Below are 21,972 nucleotides of genomic sequence, written 5' to 3' on the forward strand. Positions count from 1 at the left end.
TATATTCCTGGTGCCCCCTCCACTCCCTCTCCTTGATTACTCACTGCATCATCCCCCCAACTTCTCAACCATGTTAGTTCTGTTTCATGTTGACTAGTACACTCTTCTCAAATTTAGAGTAAATTAGTAGTGAAGAATTTGGTAGTAATTGAATTTCGTATTCAAAACTTTTGACACTTCCTTGTATAGCTGAACAATCAAATAAATTAACATCATTAGTTTCTTCTAAAATTCCAAATCTTTAATTGAAACTTATATTGTAAAATATTCATTTATAGAACAAAACATAAAGGGTTGCACTTTTAATAACCTACCAAATGCTACGTCATAAGCTGAAAATAATTCGACGAGATTAAAAGAGAATGACGTAGGTATGATTTGGTGATGCCCCATCACTCCATGTGATGCAATTTATATATTTATGAAGGCTCTATGATTTAGTTTAGCACCACTTTTTATTGCCAACTTTATCACAGAATATAAGTGGCGTGGATGTCACATACTTCCAAATCACACAGCTCACATCATAATTTCCGATATAAAAAGAATTCATGTTAATTAGAAATATACAAATATCAAGTAATTAAACTCAATTTTGGAAACAACATAAATATTTATTCAAATATTTCTCGAAGACAACATATCCCTTACATATTACCATTTACCCATCAGATTTTATTTTTTAGAGTCCCTTAAATATAGGGCATGGAAATATTTGATAATTTTTAATTTATGAACACGTATTTACAAACGTGTATTGGGACACTTTGATAATTAGTAATTGTACATGTCACTCTCTTTGGACGGGTATATTCCTCTTTGCTTTTACTAATATCATTATTACCTTATTTATTTAATATTATAATTGCCTATATAATTCAACTCAGTCCATACGTCTCTGCTTCATTTCTAGCTTGCCACTAGTAGATCATATTTCTCTTTTATACGCAACAATATCTCCTGCCGGACCATGCAAGGCCTTCATCTTTCCCGGAGATTGCATGACGGCGGTGTTCGCCTAGAACTCACTCCAACGGCTTCCTCACTTGCCATCGACGTTTCGGAATCACCGGAGATGAGAATTGAGCGACTCATCTCCGAGAACCCCGTGGTGATCTTCACGCGCTCTTCTAGTTGTTGCATGTGCCATGTGATGAAGCAACTTTTGTGGAAAATTGGCGTGCATCCAACGGTGATCGAATTAGAGGAGGATGAGATCAGCGCCGCCGGGGAGAATGCGCCTGCTTTGTTTATCGGAGGGACACATGTAGGGGGGTTTGAGAGCCTCGTGGCACTTCATTTAGGTGGTCATCTTGTTCCTAAGCTCATCCAAATAGGTGCTCTTGGGAGTATGAATAGAATCATGATTATGGTCTTGTAATCATTTATGCTAGGTTCTTGTATTTGTATGTCATTTAATATCAATATATGATCATAATTATGTGAATTTTTTGTTCAACTCATGTATCTCTACTTTATATGATCTATCATGTAGTTGATATATTTGAGAGCCTGATGTTCTTGTAAAAATATAAACGATCTGGCTAAGCTGTCTCCGTTGAATTTCAGTGTTGTTGGATCGTAAGATATTTATAGATCCAACACATGAATTTCATGTGTATAAAAATTCCTATTTTGGGGTTCTTTTTTGTAAATATCCATTTTTAAAAAAAAATAATAATACTATCATTTTTTGAAATATTTACAAAATATATTTTACAACTTCGGAACCATTTTACAACCTAAAATATAATATAGAATGCAACTCGAAATTCAACCTCACAATTTAAATTAAATATAACATATTATATAATAATTAATATCGTATTTTTGTAAATATTTTCAGAATTAAAAATATTTTTACAAATATTTTCAAAAGATGGTAAAATAACAAATATATTTTACGAAAAGTTGTATTAATAAACTCCCTACTGTTTTCATTAATCAATGAAAATCTTTTGTTTTATAATACATGTTATACTTTTCATTAAACCAAATTTTTTGATGATTTTTCAAATCATCCGTATAATTATATTCTCTGGGGTTGAACTTTAAAATGTATATTTTTTTGAAAATTAGATGTATTTTCATCTTTAAAGTAAATTTCAAAATTAAAATTGATGATATAGTCAAGGAAATAAAATAATTATTGTAATTGATGACCGTCAAATACAGAATATTCTTCAAGTTAAAATGTGTTTTTTACAAGATTTGCTGGCCTCGAGCACAAAAAAAACATAACCAAGCCATGTCTGAGAATGAAATTATGAAAGTTTTGACCGATGACTAATCCTCTCAATTCCCATATTTAAAGTCAGGGTCAGGGGACAACACTTTTTGTGACTGAAATATACAATAAATAAATGTTTTTCAATACATGTACACAATGGTTTCGTGGTGTAGTTGGTTATCACGTCTGTCTAACACACAGACGGTCCCCGGTTCGAGCCCGGGCGAAGCCATGTCCTTTTTATAATGTTTGCCAAAAATTTAGATGCCGGTCACGGTGACTGCACGAAGCCCCACACAAGTGTAAAAGACTGGAGGCACTTTCTCAGTTTTAAATCCTCTAGATTTGGCTTTGAGAGTTAACTACTACAAGTTAATTGTGATTAGGAAGGAATACACCTCGCAGATGAAGTGACAACAACAATCACCTACTTCGCTGATTTTCTTAATCCCCTCCCTACTAATTGTTTTGTGACTTTTTGTATTATATTTAACTGTCAACAGGAGCCTCATTAGTTGAAACCTTAATAAACACCTAATAGACCAAAATCATCCCCTAATAAATTACATGACCGTCGGAACTGTTAGCGATGGAGGCTCAACATCAGGTTCAATGACCAAAGGCCCCTTTAGATCCAGAAGATGAAAGCCCATTAAATTGACATGGCCGGCCGTTGCTCACTCACAGCAAACACTCCCCCTTAATCGCTGACATTCGTCAGCCTTTCTAACATAACGTAACACACGAACAAAGGTTTGATTATATATATTTAACTGAACCAAGGATAACGGACATTTCTCGGCACACTCTCACTTTACACTTTAAAAACACTCACTTTACACTTTAAACTCTTGTATTCACAAACTCATATTTTCATATTACTTGTTCTCACACCATAGGTGAATCGGGAGAATAATCTCTCGCATTCTTTATATATCAGTATATCCGAAGGACGTTCTATCCATACGCAAATCTGTGCATAATGATAACCTTGTTTCCTCCTTCGGGCTTCTCCTTTCCTTACACAAGCTCTAACTCCGTTTATGCAGAAATGATGGTGTGTCATTAAACTACAAGGTGGGGTTTCTGCAAAACAAAACCGGAGGGGGGCGGCGCCCCCGCGACAACTCCGGTGTAAGAATAAGAATGAGATTTCTTGAAAAAGAAGAAGAAGAAAAGAGCTATTCAAATATATTGTGGTGGTGTGTATATGTGTAGAGAGTAAGTAATAAGTTGTAACCCCCAAACCCTCTTTTTGGGCCTTTTATAGGCTCCCAATTTTAGGGGTTTGTACCCCTTCATCCTAGCCATTGGTGAATGTTGATTGGTGGATGATTGAATGGTCCAGATTATTAACGGGGATCAGCTTTTCCCTTGTTACTGGGATGTCTTAAGTTCTTGACACATGGACTATTGGGATGTTGTCATGCTATTTTGGGTAATATGGGACCGTTGACATCCTGATTGGATGCCACGTGTTCGGGGACCATCTTCATTTGGGTCTGGGGTCCTTTTTCTTTGGGCTTTTATAATGTTTTTTGGGCCTGATAATATTATGGCCTATCACGTAACATCCTGGGCTAACTTGCCACCAACACTGACAGGCACAATCTTAGGCATTTCAGACTCTGGCTCAGGGGCTGGGGTCTCTGACTCTGGCCTCAAGGGTGATATCTGCATAGGAATCTCACTACTCTCAGATAGATCCTCCTCTGGATCTGAACTAACATACACAGGCACCTCTGACGAGGGTGGAATGAGGTCCACTGGGGTACCGGTCAAACTAATATCTGAATCAGAATCACTACCACTACTGGGGTCTTGAGAGAAAACACAAAACAACAACCAAGAAACAACATTAGGGCTAAATAAAACTTCCAACTAACTCACACCTAAACTCTAGTTGCCACTTTAACTTATATACACTTTCCTTAGACTATACCTAATAGTCTAACTCAACTCTATATGAGTCGAACACTCTCGCGATATAGATATACATACCCAAAATACCTCTTTATCCTAACTTGTCTCGGGGACTAGATCATGTTGCTCTGATACCAACTTGTGACGCCCTCAATCTCGGGGTTAGGAAATGAGGACCCACACACCTTTAAACTATGAATAAATTAGCATAAACCCCGATTAACTACTAACAAGATCAAACAAGATATGCCATAATGAAGAATATGAATCTCATCACAACCCAGTGCATCAAAAATCTTCTCGAGATGAACAATCCAATTTTCAGTATCAATAGGAGTCGGTGCTGAACTAAAAGAGTCTGGTTTCTGCTTCACAAACCTATCCAACCATACAAACGGCTCCAGCTGATGGCCTTGACCGTTCTGAATCTGATTCCCATTGCCATTCTGATTTCGCTCATCATTCTAATTTCCTTGGTTTCTCAAAGCCTACTGTACATCCTGAGCTACCGTTTGCTCTATCATCGCCGTAAGCTCGGCTGGGTCAATAGTAAGTGGATCACGTCTAGGAGGCATCTACAATATAAGATGTCGAAGAACACAAGAATAGATAGGATGAAGCAATTTCAAACATATATAAAAATTGTGAAGCAGAATGATGAAGCAAAATGAAATGATAAATAGCAGAATGAAATAAACTTAAATAAAATACCCTTCATATCATCTACCCAAACTCACATGTCAACCTAAATAGGTTTGTTTAAATAAGAAAGAACCTAGCTTTGATGCCATCTTTGTAACACCCCTTCTTAAAAATAGAAGAAGATATCTCTTCTATATATAATAGAAGAACATGGTCATAATATTCATGAGATTAAAAAGTCTCATTAAAAAGACTAAACTACCCCTATTTTTAATATTTATATAAAAGATGTGGTTTGTGGGAATCGAACTCGAGATATTTCATTCACCTTTACAACCTCATACCACTACACCAAATTGTCACATGTGCTTTTATCATACACATAATATGTAGTTGCTAAGGGCTTTAGGCAAAGGGAATACATTGATTATTTTGATACATATTCTCCAGTTTCCCGAATGACAACAATCAGAAGGCTTATTGCATTGGCTTCCGTACATGGTCTTATCATCCATCAAATGGATGTAAAGACAGCTTTTCTTCATGGTGACCTTGAAGAAGAGATTTATATGGATCAGCCTAAGGGATTTGTTGCTTCTAGTAATGAGAGGAAAGTATGTAGACTAGTCAAGTCCATCTATGGCCTTAAACAAGCATCAATAGACTGGCATAAAAAGTTTGATGAAACTGTTTTAGACTTTGAGTTTTTAGTTAATGAAAGTGACAAGTGTGTCTACTATAAGGTTAGAGGTAATAATTGTGTGATCGTGTACTTGTATGTAGAAGATATCTTGTCGTTAGGAACCAATATTGAGATTATTAAGGAGACAAAGAGTTTCTTGAAGAGGCACTTTGAGATGAAGGATATGGGTGAGGCTAGTGTGATTCTTGGGATCAAGGTAACTCAGTCAACTGATGGAATAACTTTGTCACAGTCTCATTATATAGAGAAATCTATACTTGAGAAGTACTCTAGTGACAAAATGGCTTATCGATAACTCAGAGTACTCTAGTGACGAAATGACTTGTCGATATCTCCATTCTTCATGTCTTCAAATTGGCTTATCGATATCTTTGAGTTCTCTAATAGCTTTTTCTGACTTGTCGATAAGTCATTCTGAAGTTCTCGAATGACTTCTCTATACCAGCTAATATGTGACTTGTAGAGATCTTGACTTGGAATATTTTTCTCAAAACAAATTTATTCAACTCCAAGCTTCTTCATAATTCTTATGAGGCATGATCTTCTTGATATTCTTCTAGATAGAATTCTTAGGCTTGACACCGTTTACTGAAAAAGACTCCAGTCTGCCCTTGAACATTTTTACAGACTTAAGTGATACAATACAAAATGCAAACTTAGATTACAATACAACTTACTTAGGGTTGGTAATTTGACTTAGTCTTGTTATTGTACAGGCATGTCTTGCACAATAATCTCCCCCAATTTGTGAGAAAATTGCTTATTACAAATGCATGCATGTTAAAAAGACTAACCCCAAGCTATTATGGAATAAGACTAATACATAAAAAATGACACAATTACTCATTTATACATTAGGTGATTTCTTGAGTTTAAATAGTTACATGCATCAGACAGAGTCTGTTTTTGCTTTTGTTTCTTCTCTAATGAGGTCCTTTAAGTAAACAAGAATTTCAAGCTCCTCTATGATTTGTGTCCTTCTTGGAGTTTCCACAAGTTTGAGTTCGTCTGGTTTTGGATAACCATCTAGCAAATCAATCCTAAACTTTGAGAATGTGCCAGCTTTGACATTTAGAAATCTTCCATCCTTGGAAATTCTGCTCATCCCTTTTTCCTTGAGTTCTTTTTATCTTTTAATATACATTTCCATCTCATCATCATACTTCCTTATCTTCTCCTCATATTCAGCCTTACACTGTGCTAGCCTTTCCTCCCTTATTATCAACCATTCAGCTAAAACAAATCTCCATGCTCTTGTAGCAGTATCCTTATCCTTTAGTAAACTTATCATTCTCTTGATTTCTGTGGATGAAAGTATGACGGCCTCAACCCCGGGGTCAGGAGTTGACGTCACTAAACACAATTACTCAAAAATATAAACAACAGAATTATTATTAGAATATATTAACTTGACCCCAAACCAAGATCCGATCCAGGTTCAAGTATAATTCAGATTCCTATTATTACAAACTCTTTATTCACTAACTACGACACACTAACTTTATTCAGCAACTCCTCAGACCTCATTGCCTGATACAAACTACCTCAGAGGAGCCGGGTCCAGTAGGGGCGAGAACATAGGTCGGTCTGACTGATCTTCTAGGCATCTGCGAAATGTACATAACAGTTTGCAAGGGTGAGCATAATCGCTCAGCAGTACCAAATATGAATAACAGATTAAAACAGTAATGTAACAATAATGGGAACAGAGCTGTAATCATAATATCAACATTCCATAATGATAATCAAAGTAACTGGATATCACTAATTAGCATGCTTTCAACAAAACAAACGTATTAGTGTGCTGTGTACAAACATCAGAGTCCAATTTTAGCATGCTAACCATATTATAAAACCGTTGTATCAATCAATCATGCTTTCATATAATTCACAAATCCCAATCAGATACATAGCGGATATGTGAAGATAGCTGATCAGGATATCAACACCAGACGGCTCTAACTGCCATCCCATTTACCTGTTCCGGAACTCAGAGACTAGCTAGGTCTCTGACCTGCTGGAATAATCGGTTTTATAATGCGCACAACCGAATTAGCCTCTTACGCCACCTCAATAGGCCTACTCTAGCCCCAATGTATCCCATATCTGACCGTTTTATCCAGTTTTCAAAAACACTTGTACCTATCTCATTTTCAAAATCATTTATTTAGCCAGCACACATATAAAATCCGTTTCGCAAATCATTTCATTTGAGACAGGTACCTTTCGAAGTTACTTTTCCCCAAAACAATTCGAAAATAATGATTTTATAACTACAGGGGATACGTAACTTAAAACGTTTCTGTTCCATTACGAGAATAAAACATTTAGCTATTCATATACACTGAACCATAAAAGAATGGTCAGGGGTACTTGCCTTGCAACGCTTTACAAACCCTAATAGCTTTCACGCTGACTTTGATCCTGGAACAACTCGACTGGGATCTACAATTACAGAATACCCTAATTAGTTATACTGACATGCTTGATATCCTCAAATCCTAATAACCCAAATCCGATAACCCGACTCGTATTAATATTATACACATAATCATGCAATTATATTTCTCGAACATAAATAGGGATATCACGAAAAACATAATTATGTATAATTACAAATATATTTTTTTTAGAAAATTTTGGCAGCAACTTCTTTATTTATAAGACTACCCGTCGATTATAGTCGACGTCAACAATTCTCAACCATCCACAATATTATTCTGTACAACCCAACACCAATAAAAATTAATTATTCATATCCAAACATATTTTACATAATTATTTTATTTTATTTATTTATAGAATTTAGGACTCAGAACATCGTCATCACCGTCCACTCCTAAAAAGTCATCGCGGACGGCGGCAAAATTTCGCGGGTACCCGATAAATTCTCGGGTTTCCAACGCAAGATTTCACCGATTAATCCTTAAAATTACTCCGCACAAATAATTAATATCATGAATATCAATCAAAAACCCTGCAGAAATTAGGAAATAAGAATTAAAAGTTATAACCATCAAGCCCAACTGCAGAATTTGGCCCAACAGTAGAGGCCCAAAATAAGGCCCAACTACAAGCCCAACAACACAGGGAGCCCAACAAAACCAAGATCAAACACAAAGAACACAGCCGCACCACAACAGCACAGCCACCACTCCCCATCGCACGCATGGCCTCACGGCCGCCACACACACCCGACACCAACATACACAGACGCACACACATCACAAACCCAGGAGCACACACAGATATATACATACATGTATATATACATGCAAGCAATTTAATTACAACAGAACTGAAGCAAGCCGGGAGTATTACCAGAATTAGCACCACCGGAGGTAACGCCGGAGATGAAGGGAAGAAACGGAAGGAAGAAAGAAAAAGAGAAACTGAAAGAAGAATAAACAGAAAGAGAGACGAGGCGCGTGTAGCCAAAGCCGGGGGGGTCTTGGTTTCTTATATTTTTTTTAACAGATTGCAACTCCACAGCATACGCAGAAAACACGTGTCCTCTGAAGAATATGGAATGGACACGTAGCATTTAGGATAATTAAAGAGGTTTTTACGGTTCGATTCACCCCACAACTTGAAATTAACGAATTTGGGTGTACGAAAAATAATTTCAGAAAATTACAAAAATAATATCAAAATATCATAAATAACCCGAAGTTTATAAAGACATAAATTTTGAAATTTTTAAAACACTTTTTAAGGTGCTCTCCGTACCCGCTTTTTAACAAATAACGAAACGACGCGCGGGTAAAACCATTCCCGAAAATTTCCAAAATAATTTTAAAATTTTCAGAATATTATAAACTTCTTAAAATATGAGTTTCGTAATTTTTAAAGATTTCCATAATTAAATATGGATTTTAGCATTTAACACACTCAGAAAATCATTTAAACATAAATAATTAACAAAATATTGATTTCTCAATTTTATAAAGTTCTAAAATAATTATTGAAATTATAAAATTGGAAAACAAATTTTAAAGGCAACCCAAATATTTATGAAATTAAAATCATCATAAAATCACTTTTACAAGCGAAATAAAATCATATAACTCGCCAATAAATCACATAATTCCAATTCCACATATTAACAAATCATAAATAATTAAATAACAATCAGTAATCGCTGCCAAAATCAATACACACCTTTTATTTATTTACTTAAACTTTTATTACACTTCCAAATAATAGAAATAAAATAAAAATAAAAATACACGAGTCGTTATATTCTTTCCCCCTTAAAAAGATTCTGTCCCCAGAATCTGACTCATCTAAATAAATGAGGATATTTATCAAGCATGTCTGACTCTAATTCCCAAGTAGACTCTTCTACTCGAGGATTTCTCCACAAAACTTTTACTATTGGAATTGATTTATTCCTAAGGACTCGTTCCTTACGGTCTAGGATTTGAACTGGTTGTTCCATATAAGACAAATCTGGTTGAAGCTCAATCTGTTCATATTCTATGACTTGATTCGAATTAGGGACGTAGGGTTTCAACATAGACACGTGGAACACATTATGAATGTGCTGCCACTGCGGTGGTAACGCTATCTCATAAGCGATATTTCCCACTCTCTTCAAAACCTCAAAGGGTCCTATAAATCTAGGGCTAAGTTTACCCTTCTGACCAAATCGTACTAACCCTTTCCAAGGCAATACTTTTAGTAACACCAAAGCTCCTATTTCGAAGTCCATGTCTTTCCTATGCAAATCTGCGTATTTTCTTTGTCTATCTTGAGCTGCTTCCAATCTTTTCCGAATCAACACTATAGCATCTCTAGTCTGCTGAACTAATTCAGGGCCTAACACTTTCTTTTCTCCTACCTCATCCCAGTACAATGGTGACCTACACTTTCGTCCATACAAAGCTTCATAAGGTGGCATCCCTATACTGGCATGGTAGCTATAATTATACGAGAACTCAATCAAAGGTAGGTGTTCATCCCAATTACCTTTAAAATCTAAAACACAGACTCTCAACATATCCTCTATGGTCTGAATCGTCCTCTCACTTTGGCCATCCGTCTGAGGATGATAAGCAGTGCTCATATTTAATTTCGTTCCTAGGCACTTTTGGAATTTAGTCCAGAACCTGGAATTAAATTTCGGGTCTCGATCCGACACTATAGAAACAGGAACTCCATGTTTGGTAACTATCTCATCCAAGTATAACTTAACTAACTTTTCCAATGAATACCTTTCATTAATCAGAAGAAAATGCGCCGACTTAGTCAATCTATCAATGATTACCCAAATAGCATCATGATTCGCTCTCGTCTTTGGCAATCCTACTACAAAATCCATAGCAATGTCTTCCCATTTCCATTGGGGAATCTCCAAAGGTTGTAACAATCCACTCGGTCGTTGATGCTCTGCTTTCACCGTCTGACACACGTGATATTTACTTACCCAATTAGCAATATCTTTCTTCATTCCCGGCCACCAAAAATTTCTCCTCAAATCTTGGTACATCTTGGTACTACCAGGGTGGATAGAAAACCTAGAGTTGTGTGCTTCCTGCAATACCTCGTTCTTCAACTCTGTTATATTAGGAATCCAAACTCTGGACGAAAATCTATACAAACCTTGACTATCTTTTTGAGTACACAGCTCTTCTCCTGTCAAAGTATCCAACTCTTGTTCCATAACTCCTTCTTGACACCTTTTGATCTTTTCCATCAATGATGGCTGGAAAGTAACTTCATATAGCTGCTCCTGACTTTCATTAGGTACTCGAACTTCAATTTCCATTCTTTCTAAATCTTGCGCCAACTCTTCCGCAATCTTAATCATATTCAGCCTTTCCTTTCTACTCAAGGCATCAGCCACTACATTGGCTTTACCTGGGTGATAATTAATTGAACAATCATAGTCCTTAATCAACTCCAACCACCTTCTCTATCTCATGTTCAGATCTTTCTGCGTGAATATGTACTTCAGGCTCTTATGATCGGTGTAAATATCGCATTTCTCTCCATACAAGTAGTGACGCCATAACTTTAAAGCAAATACTATAGCCGCCAATTCAAGGTCATGAACTGGATATTTTTGTTCGTGAGGCTTTAATTGTCTGGAGGCATACGCAATCACTTTGTCATGCTGCATTAACACACATCCCAATCCTTTCAGAGAAGCATCACTATAAATTACAAAATTTTCCGTTTCATCTGGCAATGCTAGCACTGGAGCCGTCACTAATCTTCGTTTTAACTCCTGGAAACTTTCTTCCCACTTTTCCTTCCAAACAAACTTTTCATTCTTCCTGGTCAACTTAGTTAGTGGGGATGCAATCTTTGAGAAATCTTTCACAAACCTTCGATAATATCCTGCTAATCCAAGAAAACTTCTTATTTCTGTGGGTGTCTTCGGTTGCTCCCATTTTGATACGGCTTCAATCTTTACCGGGTCTACTTTGATACATTCCTTACTCACCACATGTCCAAGAAACTGTACCTCCGTCAGCCAAAACTCACACTTAGAAAACTTAGCATACAATTGCTTTTCTCTTAACTTTTGAAGGGCAATCTGCAGATGCACCGCGTGATCTTTTGGATTCTTCGAATATATGAGGATGTCATCAATAAATACAATAATAAACTTATCCAGATACTCCTTGTATACCCTATTCATCAAATCCATGAAAGCTGATGGCGCATTCGTCAGTCCAAACGACATTACTAGAAACTCGTAATGGCCATACCTTGTTCGAAATGCAGTCTTGGAAATATCCTCGGGCTTTATCTTCAATTGGTGGTAGCCGGACCTTAAATCAATCTTTGAAAAGTAACATGCTCCCTTAAGCTGGTCAAACAAATCATCGATCCGCGGTAAAGGATATTTATTCTTTATCGTCAACTTATTCAGCTCTCTGTAATCAATACACAATCTCATACTTCCATCCTTTTTCTTCACAAATAACACTGGAGCACCCCACGGGGAAACACTGGGTCGAATAACTCCTTTATCCAATAACTCCTGAAGTTGCTTAGCCAATTCTTTCATTTCAATCGGGGCCATTCTGTATGGAGCCTTAGAAACTGGTTCAGCTTCAGGTATCAAATCAATGGAAAACTCTATCTCACGATCAGGTGGAAATCCTGGTAATTCTTTTGGAAAAACATCAGGGAATTCTCTTACTACAGGGATGTCCTCTAAAATAGGGGTCTCTTTCTTCGTATCCACTACATGAGCCAAGTACGCTTCACATCCTTGTCTCGGCAACTTTCTTGCTTGCATTACTGAGAGAAACTTCCTATCTTGCCTCTGCCCTTGGTAACTGATCCTTCTATTATCTGGGGTGTACAGAACAACTCTCTTTTTCTTACAATCAATATTTGCCCTATATCGAGACAACCAATCCATACCTAAAATAACATCAAAGTCTCCCAACTCGAAGGGTATTAAGTCAACAGGGAACATATATCCCAAAATCTCTAGGGAACAACTAGGACAAAATTGTTTTACAAGTACTTTATCTTTATTAGCCACTTCTATAGTTAAGGGTTCATCTAAATCTTCTAGCATTAATTGTATTTTACTCACACAATTCACGGGTATAAAAGATTTGGACGCTCCCGAATTAAACAAAATGTTAACAGGTAAGGAATTTAGAGTAAGCATACCTGTAACCACATCAGAATCATGAACTGGAGACTTTTGGGTCATCTTAAAAGTCCTAGTTCTCGCAGTACTGGTTGCTGGTCCTTGAGACACACTCCTTCTAGCATTACCTTGAGTCATTGACTTGTAATTCCTAGCTATGTGTCCCACTTTGCCGCAACTAAAACAAGTAAATCCTTGAATCTCAGACTTACACTCCGTGGAATAGTGACCTTTCTGTCCATACTTAAAACAATTAACATTCTCTCGACACTGACCACTGTGCTTTTTCCCACACGTCTTACAATCAACTACTGGCTTACTCATCCTCGTCGGGGCAGAGTTAACTGATGTTGTACCGGGCTTAACTTGGGGAAAGTTCTGCCCTTTAAACTTTTTATTCTTATTCCTACCAACGCTGAAACCTTCGACTTGCTATTCCTGATTCTGACTTTGCAGGTCCACTTTCAAATTTCCTCTTCTTTTCACCCTGCTTCTTTGCAGCTAACTTCTGATCACTCTCTATCACCAAGGCAGCCTGGACAACCGAAGTATATGTCTTGAGTTGTAAGGCTACAACTCCACTTCTTATTTCTGGCTTCAACCCTTGTTGAAACCGCTTTGCTCGTTGGGCTTCTGAACTCACATATTCCGGTGCTATACGGGCCAACTCCGTAAACTTCGCTTCATATTCCGTAACACTCCTATTTCCTTGTTTCAACTCCAAAAATTCCATCTCCATTTGACTTTGGAGACAGGCTGGAAAGTATTTTTCCAAAAACAATTCTGTGAATCTGGCCCAGGGAACTGGACCTTCTCCTTCTAGGGCTCGCGTAGATTCCCACCAATAATTCGAATCATTCCTCAGAAAATAACTAGCATAATCAGTCTTTAAATCCTCACTCACCTTAGTGAGCGCAAACGCCTTTTCCATTTCCTTTAACCATATCCTGGAAGCAACAGGATCTACCTTTCCTTTAAACTCTGGGGGCTTCACTGCTTGAAAAGACTTAAAACTAACACCTTGATTTACCCCTCTCATCTCATGCTGCTGTTGGATTTGTAGTTGCTACTGTTGGATTTGCTGTTATTGTTGTATGAGCTGTTGTTGCTGTTGTTGTTGCTGTTGCAATTGTTGTTGCTGCTGCTGGAATTGTTGTTGTTGTTGGGCCAGCTGTATAGTCTGCTGACGCAACAAGTTCATCAAGTCACTCATGGAAGGATCCCCAGCAGATCCGTTATTGGGCTGAGAATTTCTCTTTGGTGGCATCTCCTGAAACATAATAGTCATATATAAAAAAATGGATTGCTCCAGCAGTTTATACTTATGCATCAGGAGAGCGTTTCCACTAAGACAATATTCTCATCCCCCATTATAATTGGATCCATCCCGAGTGAATGATTATAATCTAAAAATGCCAACAACAGAATCAACAATAACAATAACAACAATAATAGCAACACACAATATGTATAACCGAATAATAATATAAAGCAGCTGAAATGCAATAACCAACAGAATCCAACCAATACAACTGAAAATTCAAATACAAAGAACCATCCGAATACACACCAAAATTGGCTGTCATAACAGCCTCGCCTACTATAAACTATCACAACATAATGTACATATACAAAGAAAACCATCACAGAACTCCTAGAAGTCAACTCTGAGCTCTGCATCCCTCTACTGCAACTCTGTCTAGTCTCTACCACTGCCACCAATGGAACCTAGCTCAAACACTAGCCAGTTCACTAGGTCCTGACACTGCACAGCTCTGAACTCTGAACTAATGAAACGGTCAACAGACCTAGCCCTTTCTACAGCCATCTGGGTCAATGCTCTCACACGGGCTCGCACCTCAGGGGAAGGGGCAGAAATACCCTGAAATGGTGCAATAGGTACCTGGTCCAACTGGGCAGCAAACTCGGGACTCTGCTCTCTGATAAAGGAAGTATTCAGCGCCCTATACACATGATAAGGGATCGGTGAGGAAATACCACTAGGGGCCACAGGAGGTACCGGAGGTCTCATCATGGAAGAACTGGGACCGCAGCCAGGAGGGAAATCCCTGACAGCAGATACAGACCTACGTACCCAACGGGGACGAGGACCAGATCCAGGGATGTCTCGAGGCACAAAAGAAGGAACTGGGGGAGGAGGCATAGGGGTCTCTTCGGCAACAGCATCAAGGGGTTTCTCCGAATCTGAGCTATCCGAATCAGAAGCCCGAGATGGAGAACTCGAAATTACAATAGGCCACTGCCAATATAATAAATATACAGGCAAGACACAACCAGGTCAAGGCGATTCTATCAAAACATTTAATAGATGCCAGGGTAACGCCGTCGGAACCCTCGACTGACTCTAAAGGTTTGCTCCTCTATATGAGTTGCTGACTCACACTTAAAGACTCACGTTATCACCTACTTGACATGATTCCTAACCTGAATCAGGGACTGGAACCTGTAGCTCTGATACCAACTGTGACGGCCTCAACCCCGGGGTCAGGAGTTGACGTCACTAAACACAATTACTCGAAAATATAAACAACAGAATTATTATTAGAATATATTAACTTGACCCCAAACCAAGATCCGATCCAGGTTCAAGTATAATTCAGATTCCTATTATTACAAACTCTTTATTCACTAACTACGGCACACTAACTTTATTCAGCAACTCCTCAGACCACATGGCCTGATACAAACTACCTCAGAGGAGCCGGGTCCAGTAGGGGCGAGAACATAGGTCGGTCTGACTGATCTTTTAGGCATCTGCGAAATGTACATAACAGTTTGCAAGGGTGAGCATAATCGCTCAGCAGTACCAAATATGAATAACAAATTAAAACAGTAATGTAACAATAATGGGAACAGAGCTGTAATCATAATATCAACATTCCATAATGATAATCAAAGTAACTGGATATCACTAATTAGCATGCTTTCAACAAAACAAATGTATTAGTGTGCTGTGTACAAACATCAGAGTCCAATTTTAGCATGCTAACCATTTTATAAAACCGTTGTATCAATCAATCATGCTTTCATATAATTCACAAATCCCAATCAGATACATAGCGGATATGTGAAGATAGCTTATCAGGCTATCAACACCAGACGGCTCTAACTGCCATCCCATTTACCTGTTCCGGAACTCAGAGACTAGCTAGGTCTCTGACCTGCTGGAATAATCGGTTTTATAATGCGCGCAACCGAATTAGCCTCTTACGCCACCTCAATAGGCCTACTCTGGCCCCAATGTATCCCATATCTGACCGTTTTATCCAGTTTTCAAAAACACTTGTACCTATCTCATTTTCAAAATCATTTATTTAGCTAGCACACATATAAAATCCGTTTCGCAAATCATTTCATTTGAGACAGGTACCTTTCGAAGTTACTTTTCCCCAAAATAATTCGAAAACAATGATTTTATAACTACAGGGGATACGTAACTTAAAATTTTTCTGTTCCATTACGAGAATAAAACATTTAGCTATTCATATACACTGAACCATAAAAGAATGGTCAGGGGTACTTGCCTTGCAACGCTTTACAAACCCTAATAGCTTTCACGCTGACTTTGATCCTGGAACAACTCGACTGGGATCTACAATTATAGAATACCCTAATTAGTTATACTGACATGCTTGATATCCTCAAATCCTAATAACCCAAATCCGATAACCCGACTCGTATTAATATTATACACATAATCATGCAATTATATTTCTCGAACATAAATAGGGATATCACGAAAAACATAATTATGTATAATTACAAATATATATTTTTTTAGAAAATTTTGGCAGCAACTTCTTTATTTATAAGACTACCCTTCGATTATAGTCGACGTCAACAATTCTCAACCATCCACAATATTATTCTGTACAACCCAACACCAATAAAAATTAATTATTCAAATCCAAACATATTTTACATAATTATTTTATTTTATTTATTTATAGAATTTAGGACTCAGAACATCGTCATCACCGTCCACCGTCCACTCGTAAAAAGTCATCACGGACGGCGGCAAAATTTCGCGGGTACCCGATAAATTCTCGGGTTTCCAACGCAAGATTTCACCGATTAATCCTTAAAATTACTCCGCACAAATAATTAATATCATGAATATTAATCAAAAACTCTGCAGAAATTAGGAAATAAAAATTAAAAGTTATAACCATCAAGCCCAACTGCAGAATTTGGCCCAACAGTAGAGGCCCAAAATAAGGCCCAACTGCAAGCCCAACAACACAGGGAGCCCAACAAAACCAAGCCCAAACACAAAGAACACAGCCGCACCACAACAGCACAGCCACCACTCCCCATTGCACGCACGGCCTCACGGCCGCCACACACACCCGACACCAACACACACAGACGCACACACATCACAAACCTAGGAGCACACACAGATATATACATACATGTATATATACATGCAAGCAATTTAATTACAACAGAACTGAAGTAAGCCGGGAGTATTACCAGAATTAGCACCACCGGAGGTAACACCGGAGATGAAGGGAAGAAACGGAAGGAAGAAAGAAAAAGAGAAACTGAAAGAAGAATAAACAGAGAGAGAGAGACGAGGCGCGTGTAGCCAAAGCCGGGGATGTCTTGGTTTCTTATATTTTTTTTTTAACAGATTGCAACTCCACAGCATACGCAGAAAACACGTGTCCTCTGAAGAATATGGAATGGACACGTAGCATTTAGGATAATTACAGAGGTTTTTACGGTTCGTTTCACCCCACAACTTGAAATTAACGAGTTTGGGTGTACGAAAAATAATTTCAGAAAATTACAAAAATAATATCAAAATGTCATAAATAACCCGAAGTTTATAAAGACATAAATTTTGAAATTTTTAAAACACTTTTTAAGGTGCTCTCCGTACCCTCTTTTTAACAAATAACGAAACGACGCGCGGGTAAAACGATTCCCGAAAATTTCCAAAATAATTTTAAAATTCTCAGAATATTATAAACTTCTTAAAATATGAGTTTCGTAATTTTTAAAGATTTCCATAATTAAATATGGATTTTAGCATTTAACACACTCAGAAAATCATTTAAACATAAATAATTAACAAAATATTGATTTCTCAATTTTATAAAGTCCTAAAATAATTATTGAAATTATAAAATTGGAAAACAAATTTTAAAGACAACCCAAATATTTATGGAATTAAAATCATCATAAAATCACTTTTACAAGCGAAATTAAATCATATAACTCGCTAATAAATCACATAATTCCAATTCCACATAGTAACAAATCATAAATAATTAAATAACAATCAGTAATCGCTGCCAAAATCAATACACACCTTTTATTTATTTACTTAAACTTTTATTACACTTCCAAATATTAGAAATAAAATAAAAATAAAAATACACGAGTCGTTATAGAAAGGGTGTCCATTAAGGTGCTGCCAAGAAATGTGAAAGACCCATCTTCATAGTAGATTCTTACTTCTCTTAGTGTTACAACCCGGACTCTTACTATTTCCTCAGCTAGTTGTTGAAAGTAATCTTTATCTGAGTTGCACCAATTTAGAGGTAGAAAATCACTTTGTTTGTAACAATTTCAGATGGCCCTCTCAGTAACTTGCACATTTTCAGTATGCTTGGATTTCTTAGGTTTCCTCCCCACAGACTTGTAGTTAACTTTGAGTGATGGCTTTACAGAAGGTAGGTCTGTGATTTTATTGAGAAATATTTGGCTTGAGGTGATTGGTATTTTTAGAAAGGTGTTATCAGTTTGTTTGTATAGGAATTTAGGCTTTGAGGTAGGAGATGGTTCAGTGTATGAGCTTGTTGGCTTTGAAGGTTGAGCTAGATTTTTTTGGATTTTAGGGTTTGTTGGTGTGGTCCTGAGCCATCTTGCTTTTTTTTCCTTCTTCTCTCAACTCCTTTCTTCTTTTCCTCATCCTTCTTCTCTTCTTGCTTCTTGTCTTTGCTGCCTGTTACTTTTGAAGATTGACTTGGATTTGAGCCAGAAGGTTTTTGTTCATCATGCTTCTGCTCATCATCATCCTTGCCATCTTTTAGATTATAGTATGTTGTAGGCCACATGGTCTCTATATTTTGAAGATATCTTCCCAAGATCCTGATCATTTCCTCATTTTCAAGCTTCTTGTGAATTTTGGTCTTCAGATCAGTTTCAAGATTCATAATCAATCTCATATTGTTTCTTACACAATTCTTAAGGAACTGTAAAGTATCTGTATTTTCTGGTTTGTGGACAGATATAGGCAATCCCCCTGTTTGGATGGAGATAGGCTTCAGGAAAAGCAGCTATCTGAGAATTTTTTTAGTTCCTTTAGCAGCTGGGTGTCCTCTGGAATTAATCTGTGCACTTTGTCAATCATCACATCCATCACAGATGCTCCCAGTTTTTGAATATTGGTGAGAGACACCTGGAGACATATGTCCATACCACATTCATTCACATTTTCTATGATCCTCTTTTCAAGAAAGTTATCAATCTTGACAACCACCACTCTTATGAAGTTTATGTTGTTGGCCAAGGTTTTCTTGTATGTGATGTAGTTGTTGTGGAGAGACTCCCTCAAAACTGACAGAAGTTCATTACATTCCTGATCTTGACAAGGTCCTTCTGTAACTTTTAGGAGTCTTTCTTTTCCAACATATTTTGAGAGTTGAGCTTTAACAAAGTTTGTGGTTGAGTCAAATTTCCCCACATATTTAGAGTTTTCTTTTAAAATGTAACACTTGCTTCCAAATACATGAAGATGCTTTACAGTAGGCTTTCTCTTAGACATGATCGAGTAAGGTAATTTTCCATGATTTTTGTTAATGAGATATCTATTTTGAGTGTAGCATGCAGTATTTACAGCTTCTTCCCAAAAACTAGTTGGCAGATTGGCATCTTGTAGCATTGTCCTTGCAACTTCTACTAATGTTCCGTTCTTTCTCTCAACTACCCCAATTTGTTGAGGTGTTCTAGCAGCAGAGAACTCTTGAACAATGCCTTTGTTTTTGCAGAATCCACTCAATGTTGCATTTCTGAATTCTGTTCCATTATCGCTTCTCAATCTCTTCACACTGTTTTGATCTTCAGCCTATTTCTCTATCTTCTTTATGTGCTCAATTATGATGTGTGGAGTCTCATCTTTAGAGTGCATAAATTCTACCCATGTGTATCTTGGGTAGTCATCCATCATCACAAGTGCATATTTGTTCCTTGAAATTGATAAGATATTCACTGGCCCAAACAAGTCCATGTGAATAAGTTACAATGGTGCACTTATGGAATTCACAGTTTTTGACTTGTGACTTGATCTTTTCATTTTTCCTTTCTGAAAGGCTTCACAGACTTCAATTTGAGCAAACTCTAATTTGGGCATGTCTCTCACCAGCTCTTTCTTGACTAGAGTGATGATTGCCTTGTAGTTTAGATGTGAGAGTTTCTTATGCCATAACTTGCTTTGCTCTATTGATGCCTTGGTGTAGAAGCATCAAATCTTATCCTCATTTGTTGAGTTCAAGTCTGCAACAAACAAGCTTCCTTTCCTTGCTCCTTTTAGAGCAACTTCATTGGTTTTCTTGCTGATGAATACACATTCTTCTTTGTCAAATAAAACTTTAAAACCTTTGTCCGCAAACTGGCTAACACTGAGAAGATTTACTTCAAGACCAGCTACCAATGCTACATTATCAATGACAACATTTCCAGAAATAATCTTGTCATATCCCATTGTGAATCCTTTGTTGTGATACCAGGGCTTTATCACCTATCATATGCCTGGAGCATCCACTGTCTATGATCCATATGACCTTCTTCATTTTTTCTTGCACACAATGAGTTTTAAGTGTGTTTAGCAATCCAGGCAGTGTTGGGTACTTTCTTCTTGTTAACTGATTTAGCAGAAGTATAGTTAGAAGTATCAGAAAGAATAGCATTCATAGATGTTTATGCATTTTTCCTTGCAACTGTAGATCCAATACTGACTTTTTTGAGATCTACTATCAGCTTGTGGCAACTTTTTATTACTTTTAAGTTACAGGGAATGCAGTCAAATTTATCACAAAATGAATAGGGATCATTTGCCTTAGCTTCAATATACTTACAGGCTCCTTCAGCTGGCTTGCTAACAACCTTTTTACAAAGGTGAGTTAGGTGATCCATAGAGCCACAATTTTCATATTTCTTCCTTGGAGCATCTGCAATATAAGCAAAATTGTTGCTTTTATTTATCCCAATCTTCCCATTTCTATTCTTCTTCTTTCTTTCATCTTCAGTTTTTGTTTCCTTGACAGGTGTCTTGGAATCTTGGTTATCCATGAGCTTCTTTTCAGCTTTTGAAGTTTGAGGTGTTTTCGCATTTTTCCTCTCATTGTCTTCATCAACAATTTCTGGATTTATGATCAACTCCTCTTCACTGAAATCTACTTCATATGCTTTGAACATAGGTGAGCCAACCTTTTTCAGCATAGCTGGAACATCTTCATTTTCACTTACTTTCCCTTTTTCACCTACAACTTTCTTTTTATTGTTCAAGGCATCATAATCAAGACCAATAGCAATATTTACACATGAATTGTTATTCTCATGGTATTGTCCAACCAATTCAGATGCATTCTTGAAAGATTTCAACTTGACTTCTTTATTTTCTAACTTTTCCCTTAACACAGCTTCAATCTCATTTGCACACTTGAGCTTGTTCTTCAGATATGCATTTTCTTGTTTCACAGCTTCAAGCTCTACCAGCAATAACTCAGTTTATTGTTTCTTGTTTTCAAGCTTTTTATTTATCTTTGTCAGAATGCTAACCTCTTCATTATCAGCAACCATACTTGTATGAATGTGAAACAT

At 37.1% G+C, this 21,972-nt stretch overlaps 1 protein-coding gene and 1 non-coding gene across 2 annotated transcripts; both read left to right on the plus strand.

The window, feature by feature from the left end:
* Positions 1-970: 970 nt before the first annotated feature.
* LOC141665148 (glutaredoxin-C10-like) lies at positions 971-1,381 on the plus strand. Its single transcript, XM_074471131.1, has one exon. The coding sequence runs from the start codon at positions 971-973 to the stop codon at positions 1,379-1,381; it is 411 nt and encodes a 136-aa protein (XP_074327232.1).
* Positions 1,382-2,388: 1,007 nt separating this feature from the next.
* On the plus strand, positions 2,389-2,462 carry TRNAV-AAC (transfer RNA valine (anticodon AAC)). Its single transcript has one exon. It is a non-coding gene; the product is annotated as a tRNA-Val (tRNA).
* Positions 2,463-21,972: the final 19,510 nt, after the last annotated feature.

This window comes from Apium graveolens, chromosome 6 (genome assembly GCF_009905375.1).
Source record: "Apium graveolens cultivar Ventura chromosome 6, ASM990537v1, whole genome shotgun sequence".
Taxonomy (NCBI): Eukaryota; Viridiplantae; Streptophyta; class Magnoliopsida; order Apiales; family Apiaceae; genus Apium; species Apium graveolens.